General features: G+C 36.4%; 1 protein-coding gene across 1 annotated transcript in view; it reads left to right on the forward strand.

Moving 5' to 3' along the window:
- The first annotated feature begins 559 nt into the window (after positions 1–559).
- Positions 560–12,465, forward strand: part of EIF3H (eukaryotic translation initiation factor 3 subunit H) — an 81,297-nt gene continuing 69,391 nt past the window's right edge. The window contains exon 1 of the mRNA XM_031439522.2: positions 560–725. Within this exon, the coding sequence (XP_031295382.1) occupies positions 594–725 (132 nt within the window). The 5' untranslated portion in view covers positions 560–593. The remainder of the gene's footprint in view (positions 726–12,465) is intronic.

A 12,465-nucleotide genomic window follows, 5' to 3' on the forward strand; every position in this document is an offset into this window, starting at 1 on the left:
GCCGTTGGCAACTAGGGAAAGCTATGAAATCTGCGGGCAAATCTACAACACTGCAGTGGCTCGCAAGATCAACTTCTTGATGCGAAAGAATCGGGCAAACTCATGGCAGGGCTACTGAGGCCTGTGGATAGGAAGCCCAGTATGAAAACCCTTCTCCAGTTGTCTCCACCTCTTTTCTTTCTCCAACCCCATTTTCTCTTACCTTTCTTACAATAAACTCAATCGCATACATCTAAAAAAAAATTAGAAATGAAAGCATTTTTACGAATGAGATGCTACATAAATGTATCATGCTATTGTCATCAACTGCCGAGTGGAGACCGACTAAACATTAAGAGGAAAACATTTTAAAATGTCTTGTTTTTCTTGACGCATTCAACAGCAAGGAAGCCACAAACGCACAATACACATACGCAAAGATTCCACTAGCGAAGAAGGTGAGCCTGGAAAGGAGAAGGGAGGCGGGGTCTTCCCCGTCAATCTTGCCTTCCAGCTCCGCCCCTCAAACGCCGGACTGCGCGTGACGTCACGCGAAGCTTATACTTCCGCTTCCGGTTACTCACGTTTCTCTCTTTTCCTGTCCGGCTGGAAAGATGGCGTCCCGCAAGGAAGGCACCGGCTCTGCCGCCACCTCTTCCAGCTCCACCACCGGCGCTTCAGGGAAAGGCAAAAGCAAAGGCGGGTCCGGAGATTCGGCCGTGAAGCAAGTGCAGATAGATGGCTTGGTGAGTGGGGTTCCGTCTCCTCAGGCCCACGTGGGGAGCGCAGTTCCCAGTCGGGTCCCGCCAGACGCTGTTCCCGGCGGTCTCCCGTGTGGACTTGCTGAGGCTGGGTCAGGGTATTTCCCTAAAACCCTCTTTCTTCATTTTCACTTTTTGTTCGTGAGACGCCGAAACCTTTTTTGCCGTTTCATGGGAGAGTGGAGGGCTGAGAAAGGGGACCTAGGCTAGGAGTATGTGGGACAGATTCTTGGAGTCTTGAGATGCCTGAGAGAGGGTCTGTGGAGAATGACTCTTCAGGGAGACGAGTAGGTGACGGAGGTGTCGAAAAGGATCTAAGACTCGGGCTTTTGGAAGGGGAGAGTAAGGTTAACTTTAGTGCTTCCCTGGTGGGATCTGACATCTGTAAATCCCCAAGTGGAGATTTACTTTGTATCTACTTTTGAGCCTGTGGTTCAGCGCTTTACCTGAAACTACTTAATTACAATAAACGTTTTTTTATGTTGGCTTCTCCTTTCCTCATCTGGGAACATTGGAATGCCTCAGGATTTGGGTTTAGATCTCCTTCTACCTGGTCTCTGCTTGACAGAGTAGATGAAAGCACAAATCTAGAGTCAGACTGCTTGGGTTGGAATCTAGGTCTAAAATTAGCTAAATGACATTGGGCTAGTTAACGTCTTTGTGCCTCATTTTCCTTATATGCGTGCTACCATTTAATCCTAGATGTTGCTGTTATTATTTGTAGTAATTATAGTAGTGGACTCTCTTTCAGGTCCTTTTTCAAAGATTTAAATGTTTGTATTCTGATAACTGGTAGGTTTTTATTTCTTGGCAGACGTGGTTTGTGAATGCCACTCTTACATACCCAACTGCCTGCTTGATATCACTGTTTGGTTATTATAGGCACCTCAGCTTTAATGTGTCAAAAATAAAATTAATGATTTCTTCCCTCCTTCCTCTCTTCCCCTCATTGGTTTTATCTCAGTCTGTCCCATCTTAGTGAATAGAACTACTGCTCTCTACCCATTTTAAGAAGTCAAAAAACCTAGGCATTTTAACGTATGCTTGTTGTTTTTTTTTAACCTTCAGCATCCAGTCCCTCAGCAAGTCCTGTTGGTTACACCTCTAAAATGTATCAGATTCCCATCTGCTTCTCATATAAATGCCACCAACCACTTACAATAAAAAACATTGACTTCTTAACACAGTCTTAAAGGTCCTGATATTCTTGTCTCTTTCTTCAAACTCACCTCATACTTTCTTCTGGGCTTCGGTCATAATGAGCTTTCAGTGTTTTGTTTTCTCTGTCTGAAGTACTCTCAAATATTTCTTCTCTGTGGCTTCTTTTGAGTCTTTAAACCTTAGCTTACATGCTGCCATCTCAAAAAAGACCTTACCTAACAACCCTGTCAAAAATAGCCCTATCCCCATCGCTCTCCATCACACCACCCTGTATTTCCTTTGTAGCATTTCCCACTGCCTATAACTGTCTGGTTTGCTTTCTTGTTTGGCTCCCCACCAGAATATAAGCTACTGAGGGCAGGCAGGGATTATGCTTTTTCACCTGTTATATTCCTAAAACTGAATCAGTTAACTCACACAGATAGGATAAATTAATGAATAAAAGATTTAATTTTCTTTTTGTACCATTTCTGTTTCATGTCCTGTTATCTTCTTTTATATATCATTTTAATGGCATCTTGAATTGTTTTCTTAGCTCACTTCAGTCCATCCTTCATACTTTCATTAAAACATTCACTTTATGTAGAAGTTCAGATCCTTAATTTCCCTCCTGAAATGTTTTCAGTTATTTTTCAGTGAATTCAAGGCCCACCAAGCTGTTCTGGCTTTTTATTCAGGTTTGTTTACTGCTATTACCAAGCTTCATGGCAACTGTTCATTTCAGGCACACAGGACTAATTTGGTTAGGCTGATGTTTAATCACATTTGTTCCTGGCACTTTGGCCAGGGCCAGTTTTTCTTTTCTTCTTGAGCCTTTCCTTTCCTGCCTTTAATCCTGGGTCATCAATTTTCTATGTCTTTAATATTACTTTTCTTTTAATATGTGACTATTGTCAGACTTTCCCATATTAACATATTCAGCTGTCTATTTTTACTTGGTGCTCTGTGTTCCATTCTTAGTCCCCACTTTTTTCCTTTGAAGTCAGTGGTTAAAAAATTGTCTCTATTTGTAGTCTTCTTTTCTTTCTTTACTCGCTGCTATGAAATCTACCATCACCGATTCCCTGACTTAGTTTTTTAAAAGATCATTGATAATGTTAAGAAAGAGCTGTAAAAAAAAAATTCAAAATATATCATTCATGCAAAATAGTGTCTATAAGAACATAACTTAAACAATCATCAAATAAACATCCACTTACCTGCCATTTAACTTCAGGACTAGAACATTATGAATATCTTCGAAGCCTCTTCCCTATTTCATCCTTTCTTCCCATCCCTTCTCTGCAACCTATAATCACTATTGTGAGCTTTGTTTCAGTGATTTCATTTTCTTTATGGCTTCACCACAGAGTATTCCTAAACGATTTGTTTAATTTTGCCTGTTTATATTAATAAATATGAATTAAGTTATAGTATATGTTCTACTGTGTCTTGAATTGTATATGCATATCTTACACCATGATTTTGAGATTAGTCTGTTCTAGAATGAGATGGTGTAATTCATTTTCATTTTCATTACTATGTAGTATTTCATTGTATGAATAGTACATACTTTTCCTCATCTGACTGTTACTGGACAGTTAGATGGCTTGTTTTTTTTCCCCTGTGTGAAATAGTATCTCAATAATCTTAACTGTCTATTCCAATAGACTTGTCAGTGTGTCTTTTATTGTACCTTGTGCAGAGTCAGTGCTAGTATATCCTTTCAGAATAGAAAAATGGATCTTCATTGTAGTTAATTCTTCTCATTTTCCTAGATAAGATCAAGCTAATTCTTCTTATTGGCATTTTCATGTAAAACCCACCTTGTTCATCTCAAACCTGTCTGAATCTTACCTTTTTACGTTATACTTTTGATACTCAAAGTGTGGTCCAAGGAGAATTGGTCTTGCCTAATAGCTTGTTAGAAATGCAGAAATACAGTGTCTCAGAATCTTCTGACCTGGTGTTTCAGGTGATTTATAGCATATTAATGTACTGTTCTGGGCCACATCGATCTCTTCCTTTCTCTGAACTTTTTATGACGGCAGCTTGTGTCGCTCACATTGGCATGCAATCATATGTTTTTTATTAATGGTTTACTGTTTATGCATTTTTCTTTCTCACTGAGATGATGACTTGAAGGCAAAAGTGTAAAACATAGATATTTTACATAGTTCCAGTGCTTAAAACCCATTGCCACTGAGATTTAATACCTTTTAAATTTTATTTTCTCCTTTATGTAAAAAGTTATCTTATCGTTTGAAATTGTTAGCTACCTTATTTCTCCTTTACTAGAAGTAAGGTAGGGTATGTTACTAATAAGTGAAAAAGTCAGTTAATGTATACTTTTTTTGTTATCCAGGTGTCAGTTTAGATGTTTAGGGGCTTTGTGACTAATCTTTAGTGGCTCCATCAGGTCACTGACTCATATACCCTGTTCAGCCCTTGTTACAGTCTAAAATTCTCGTTTGTCTTCTCACAGTAAAATATCAACTTCCTGAGAGCAGGACCCATGTCAAGTTCGTTCACTACAATATTTACAAGTGTCTAGAACAGTGACTGACACATAGAAAGTGCTCAGATATTGTGAGTGAATTAATACAGTCCTGTGTATGGAAATTTTCTTGAAGATGAATCATGAGGAAACTGGATTAGTAAATGGTTTGTAGAAATTAATAGTGTGTTAGTGAGGAAAGAGTACAGGAGTGAGTGAGGCCAGGAGACCAGTTAACTTTATAAACTTGCTTATATTTCTTTGTCTTTTCAGGCATCTTTTCTGTTAAAAAAAAATCACTGATGTTAATTGAGCATCTATTCAGTTAACAGGAAGGATTGGTTAGATTATGTCTGACCCTCACAATAGATGTTAATCTCTACTGTGCTTACCTGATGGTTTCTCATTTTTAATGAGAAAATGTTGGTAAGAAATGCTTGTGAACTGAAATGACTAATTCAGATTTTTAAAGGGCTTATACTGGGCTATGACACGTACCATTCTGTTTTGTTTATACTGTATGTAGCTTCTATATGAAGTTACAAAGACTAGATAAAGCTTGTTAAGCTCTATGAAGTGGAAGCTTCGTCTGAAATCTTAGCCTCAAGTCGAATATAGTTTTTGGCCTTTTATTCATGTTTTAACAACAAAAAATTACGTGCTCTTGGCTCCTTTCAGTTTTCTGACTTTAGTGGAGAATGAGTAACTTTGACGTGTATGTGTATTTCTTGAAACTCTTTCAAGCTCCAGAACTTTTACATTTTAGCCATTTTAATTATAAATGTTTCTGAAGTGTATTACATAATTTTCTGCCTCTTTAATCAGGGAATATTGAACACAGCTTAACCATATTTTGATGACTTAGTATTATCATTAAAACATAATTTATTGTCCCATACTGGGCGAGCGTCCTCAAGAATCCCTTAGGGTATTTATATCTATTTATTTTAATAATAAATATCCCTGTCTTGAATTTTAGGTGCCTTGAACAATTTATCTTTCTAATTGTGATCTTTTTTTGGTGGGGGGAGTTGGAGCTGTTGTTAAATTTATCTTTCACTGCCTTGATTTCCAGCTTTTCATTTGCTATGAATGAAAACCAGATAAACAGTCTTGTTAGCATTGTTTTTAACATGAATGAGGATTGAATTAGTAGGCAGCCTGACATTTTGACTGCTTAGTTATATTTCTTTGCTTTGGCAAGCAAAGTGTTACTGCTTATAAGTAATAGCTTTTAGCAGTAGATAAAAGCATTTGACATACATTACTATATCTTAGGAGCTCCAGGAGCTGACAGAACCAGTGTTATACATGTATACGTATGACTCAGTCACTCATAGAAACTGAGTGGCTTTTCAAGGATATAAAGCAAATATATCCTAGAGCTTGAACTCAGATCTTGCCATCCTCGATTCATTCTGCTTCCCATTATTACAGCTGCTGCTTACATCGTAAGGACTCAATAGATGTTAACTCTTATTATGTGCCAGGTACTGTTCAAAGAACTTTATATATATTATAGCACTGAAGCCATATAACAATTCTTTGATGTAGGACCCATTACTATCCCCGTTTTACAAATGAGGAAGCTCAGGTATATATAGATTATGTGACTTGATTAGTGTTAGGATGGAGGAAATAGAAGTAAAGGTGTTAACAAAATAATCCGGTGCTCCTTGCTCAAGCATTAGGAAGCGTATTTTCCGAAATTTAGGTATCTTACGGACTTAAAACTTGAAAATGTACGAGAGCTAATACTGTATAATAGAATCTTTATCTTTGAAAATCTGTCATTCTAGGAAATTTGTAGCTAAAATAATTCAATTTAGTAAATAATCTCAAGTTGGGAAAAAGGCAACCTTTAGTTTGTGAGTCACACAGGTTAAGATACTGGGGAATATTGAAGAAGTAAATAGTTATATTAAGGAGAGTTGGGAGGAGTGCTACTAGGTGCCACTAAGTCAGGGAGTTTAGGCAGGCAAACCTAAATCCATCTGACTTTTTCATCTCAGGATGCTTCCAAGATTTGGATAACCCTGCAGGTATCCTGGGCATTGTTCCTTTCCCTTAAGGTCTGAGAGCTTATTGGACTCCATTGCCCTTTTTCTCTTTAGTACGATTTTTAAAGGTTACACTCCATTTATAGTTATTATAAAATATTGGCTATATTCCCCATGTTATATAATACATCCCAGTAGTCTGTCTTGTACCCAGTGAAATCCATTGCCTTAAAAAAAACCAGACTTCCTGACAGTGCTTCCTGTGTTTATGGCCTCTATACCAGTGATGACAAGCTATATTAGTGTTATTTCTTGTAGCTATTGTGGGGATAATTTAAGGAGCCTAGCATACGTGGTATTTCTCTTGGAGGACATGATTTGATAAATCAGAGCATTTCTGGGCCTTAGTTTCTTCTGCTTTAATATGAGGATAATGCATGGCCTTCTTACTGTAATAAATAAAAGCTTAACATATAAAGTTTCTTACTGATGTTTAATCATTGTCAATAGCAGTTTTGGTAGTTGATCTTAATAGTTGGTATTAGCTACAGTGGAGTTCCAAACTGGATGCTCTACCCAGTAAATGGAATGAATATGAGAGATTTAAACTGTAGTTGTTGCAGCATATCTGGCCTAGATGAAGTGGCATACATTATCCCCAAATGCCTGCTTTGACATTAAAAGGTGTGAGTGCACAATAAGTATTTTACTTCAGACTACTGGTTTCTTTTCTTTTGCTTTCTTGTCACCTTTTGGCTTCAATTAGCTCCTATTATAAATCCTCATCTTCTGCGTAATACCCAGGATTTTATGTTTTTATACAGGTATTTTAAGTCTCAGCAACGTTTTTCTGGACTTTTAGTTCAGCCGTAGAGCCGGTATTGGGGAGAAAAAGCTCTGTAAAGCATTTGGCTTTGAATAGGGTGTTTGCCAGTTCTTATTCTTGTGGTCAGATACTCTCACTTTTACTTTACCAACTCTAGTTTCTTAGATAAAAGTTCCCAATTTCAGCACTTACATGAAACTTGGTTGCATTTGCTTTCCTCTGGGAAATTAGTTCATAATTTTGTTTTTGTAAAATACCATTTAAGTAATGGTACTTGGATATTATTTCATTTGGCAGGGCATGGGAGAATATACTTAAAGGGAAAATAGCTTTGTTTTTTTACAATAAACTGTAGACGATCTTTCTATAATATGGTTATCTCCTGTAAAGATTAAATTTAATAGCAAAGTATTGTATAATTTCTATATGTCTTATTTCTACTGTACTTGTTTCATCAAAACTGAAAGGACTGAAGTGGATACTGGTATATACCAGAGTCGTATCCTGCCTTTTGTTGATGTTGGTACTAAGCCCAAGCATACAAGAAAAAAAATGGATTCAGCAAAATAGTGGTAACTCAATATTAACTTGGTCAAAATATAAAGCTATTTTACTCTTTGAGCCTGAGTATCAACTGTATTTTGGCATAAAATTTTAAGATCTTATTTTTCCCCCAAATAGTAACTAAACACCACAGGTATTCATTGTATCCTGATAATTAATATGAGATTTTTCTTTTCTCAATATCTTTACCTTCCATCCCTGTCCCCAACTAGTTTCATTTGCTATAAGTAGCAAATCTTTATTTATCTATGGGAGAACCGTAATGTGCTAAAATAGGATGTTTAAAAAAAAAAACAATATATAGTCATTGTAAGAAGAATTTGGAGAAAAAAAAAACACACAAAGGGAATTAATTTATAAGCTCATAACTTGAAGGTGGGTAGCACCATTAGGGCTTTGGAACTTATTTTTCTAGTGTTCCTCCGATGCTTTAATAAATACCTTCGGTTGAAATTAATGGGTTAAGGGTGGTTGTGCATGTTTCTAAGCATATTAATCATGTTTCCATACGGCTCTCCGGAATAGCTGTATAGTATAGTTTACTTTCTCACCTACAGAGTATGGATTGCTGTTTCTTGGCACCATTGCTGACTAAAAGTTGTGATTTCTAAAAATCGTAGTTAATTTTAAACTTAACTATGCATGTTAGTGTGCTTGTTCCAATGATTCAATTCAGTACATATCTCCTGACCTGTGGTGATATCACCATATGCCCAAGTCACCTAGTCTTCTGGTATTTGATTGTTCCTTAGTGTTCCCTTGGATTCTCTCAAGATCACTTTCCTTAGTAGCTGTAGTCCTAGAATGCAAAAACCCTTTGAAAAATCCTCATTACACAAAACAAAATCAAACTTTACAGACTTTAAGATCCTCTTTACTTTTTGTTTTTAGCCTCTACTAAACGAGGGCTTTCAAGTTTGATATAAGGGTAGCCTTTAAAACAAAACCAACATCTTTTCCTTTTGGGTAGAAGAAAACCCTTGTTTTACATTTTGTGCAGAAATACATAATCGTCAGTTTTGTTCTGGAGGACCTCTTGAGGAGAAAGGTGAATACTAATTACCTTCCCCTGAGATTACTGTGGTATACTTTTTATACTGGGAAGTTGAAATGCTTTTAACTTGTTAAACACAGCCATCAGCCATTACACTGGGTACATGTGGTACACAAATCAAAAGGCAAAAAAGAGTAGGTAGTGACAAGAAACTGTCACTTTCATCCCTGTCTTCAACCACCCTCTTCCCAGAGGCAATCAGTTACTCCTTTTTAATGTTTCCTTTGAATCTATTTTAGCAAGTATTACCTCCTATTAAGGAAGCAGAGACAAACTGTAGTTGGAGTGCCTAAAAATCACCTAAAGGCCTTCTAATTAAGCAGTGGTTCATGCTCCTGAATATAATAAACTTAAACTGTGTTAGGAAGCAGACAGCTCATAACAACTTTGAAATTTTTTTGTTTGTTTTGAATGAGAGAGGAAATGAATTTTGTTCCAGTAAGCCTTTTTATCACTCATTTTATTTGAGGAAAATGACCTTTTAGCCACATGTGGGAAAATTTGCTGGTTGGTTATATATATTGAGTTGGTAAAGTAAAAATGGAATGTTACAAGTTAAATATCCTTATCAGTTAACATTAATTAAAATAATACATTTGTATGCTTGATTGCATCATTATGCTTTCTCATGACTATTATGGTGAGAGCAGAGCTATTCTTTTTAATTTCTTCAAACCCAGGCTGCATTGTCTTTCTCCCCTCTTTCCCAACAATTAGTTGATTTAACTTTAAAACTGCGGACCATCAGTGAGCATTAGATCCAGGAGAATAATAATGAAATACACTTTTTCAACTGAAATATTATAGAGGTAATATTGATTAAGTGTATTGGAACATCATAACTAATCCCATGGATATCAGGAGCAAAATATCTTTTTTTTTCCTATTAAAGTTTGTTGAATTTCTTTCACATCAGAACTTAACAGCAGTGATTTAAATCCTATTTATTATTTGACTCAGCCAGTTATGAAATGTAACCCCATCCCACTTGAGCCATAAAATGTGTTAAATTTAAGACTAATACTGCTTTCTGCTTTTTGAATTTACATTTTGGCAATAACTGCCTTCTTTGTTCAGTGTTAGAAAAAATGATCCAGGCTTAACCAAATAAGAAAACTGCCAAGTTCACAGATTAGTCAGTGAAAGAAGCCAGAATTAAATGAAAGTCTAGATACTGACTCTACAGAATATGCTAAGGGGAGATTCTGTGGCATTACAGTTTCTTTGAGACTAAAATTCTTCTACAGTAATAGCTGTTCTTTGACAGTGATTGATGTGAGAAATTCAGGCTGTGGACTTTACCTCCCAGAATCTACAAAACTGGAGTAAAGCCAGCTAGGAATTATGCATCCTGTCTGACCTCTTCTCCAACTGGCCAGCAACTGGTGCAGTTTGGGCTTTGCCTTTTTATTTTAGACTTTTAAGAAGCTCTTGGAGTAGATCTATTCTTTATTTTTAGCAAGGATAATGATGTTTTTAAGGAAACTTACATCTGTCCATAAACACACATATACACAATATGTTGAATAAATCAATTTAATCGTACTCTTGACTTTTTAATACAGATTAAAAATATCTTGTCTTGAAACCCTGTGATATTGGTTGTTATAAGAGATAACTCTTGGTAGAGATGACTGATAAATCTTAACAAAAATGGAAGTTTGGTGTCAGGTGGTTGATTTCTAATAAGTCATATTTATAGCTTATTAGACTAAGAAAAAAATCTCTGAGGAATAGACTGAACATTCTGGGAAGACAAGTGTCAGTGCCAGGAGGGTACTTGGCATATTCTAGTCACTCACTAAATATTTGTGGGATAGATGGATGGATGAGTGAATGAGATGAGGTGAAATGTTTATCGTAATAATGGTAGTTGTAATAGAAGCTAACACAGGATTTACTAGGCACAATGTGCTAGGTACTTTGGATGTATTATTTTTTTTAACCCTTGTAATAATGCTATGAGAAAAGTACTGACTGACTTATCTCCACAGGAGGTGAGTGAGGCTAGGATGGACAAGGTAGCCTGCCTAAGGCCACAGAGCTGGCATTTCAAACTTAGTTTTCTGAATTCTAGTGCTTTGTCTCTCAACTGTGCTGTATAATTTTCCTGCTTTACAGGATAGACCTGAGGTTCACATTTGTGCATACTCATAAGAATTAATTTTAAGCTTTTACTAGTGTTTTCTCTCTCACTTGAACATTATTTTTTTTCACAAAAATAATGGTTAGTAGATTAGTTCTAGAGTTACTGCATTGGACGAGTGGAAGACAGTAGATCAAGGTTTGCAGGTTGGGGCTTCAGCTGGGCTCACTTGGTAATAAATTCACTGTCTCACCTCTGTCTTACAGAGCATGTGATTCAAAGTAGGTTCCTGCTGCTGAAATGAGTTTATTTTTACCCTTCTTAAAAATACAATGTTCAAAATAGAATCAAAACTAAGAGAACCGTGATCTGACCTCAGCTGAGGAGCATGCCTCTCCTCTCCTATAGCAGCAGCTTGCTGGGGGAGTGGTGGGAGCTATGGGTTTGATAGCTACATAGTTTAGAGTTCACATCTATTGAGATAATCTTAGATTTTGAAAGACTTCATTATCAGTGAGATACTTTAAGAAGTATTTGATTACAAAGTCTGAATGTTCACAACTTCTGGAATTGGGATAGAACTGTACCTGCCTAATATTACAGGTTCCGTAAACCAGGGCTGCCTGAAATGTGCGGTATGGTCCCTGAACTGTTTGCTGGTCTGCCCAAGATAAGCACAGGATTGAGACTGAGTGTTTAGAAACTTTAACAGCAGTTTAATATTGCTGTGTAGCTAAGCTTGCGATCCCTAGGCTTATATTCTCTATGTCTTTTAAATTTTTTTTCACTTTCTAGTAAACATTTTTTATTTTTTGCCTAAAATATTGGCCTTTGATGGACTGAAGGATGATTAGTTCTTTGTTAACTTGTAGTTTGAGAAGCACAGTTGTAAATGATTTTCATACCTATTTTAGATAACAGCATGTTCCTATAACCAGAATCTAATAACATTTAGTAGAACCTTATCTAAAATAGTATTGTGATCACTACATACCACTAGATTTACTTTTTTTATTATTAGGTTCAGTGGTAAAACATTTTAATAACGTCAGCATTTCTTAATCTGTGAAGATAAGTCGATTTGATGTTTGCTTACTGTAGGTGCACAATACAGGTTGCAACTTCTGAGCATTCCTTAAGAGCTTAGCTTTATAAAAGAGGGTTAAAAATGATAGATGGTATAGTTCTAATAATTTAAAACTACCTAGGTCCCCAATCATTTAAACTGCACTTTCAACAGACCCCTTTTATGTGTATTACAGGGACAGTGGGAAACCTGCTTTTCCTGGTGAAGATTTATTGCCATAAGTTGACACAAAGTCTGAATTGATATTTTGCTGACTTATAATTGGCTTAGGTTAGGATTCTCTTAAAGAGATCACTTTGCTTGTTGAAAACTAGTCTATATATCCAGAAGTTACCTCTTTAACCTTAATGTTGTATACATATGTGTATTTTCTGGTAATTTGTGTATGTGTGTGCAGTGACATCTGTGAATTGAGTTGAAGAGTAACCATAGCAATAGGAGATTAGAGTTTAAAGTCAGCAGATGCTCGGG

This window comes from Camelus dromedarius, chromosome 20 (assembly GCF_036321535.1).
Source record: "Camelus dromedarius isolate mCamDro1 chromosome 20, mCamDro1.pat, whole genome shotgun sequence".
Lineage (NCBI taxonomy): Eukaryota > Metazoa > Chordata > Mammalia > Artiodactyla > Camelidae > Camelus > Camelus dromedarius.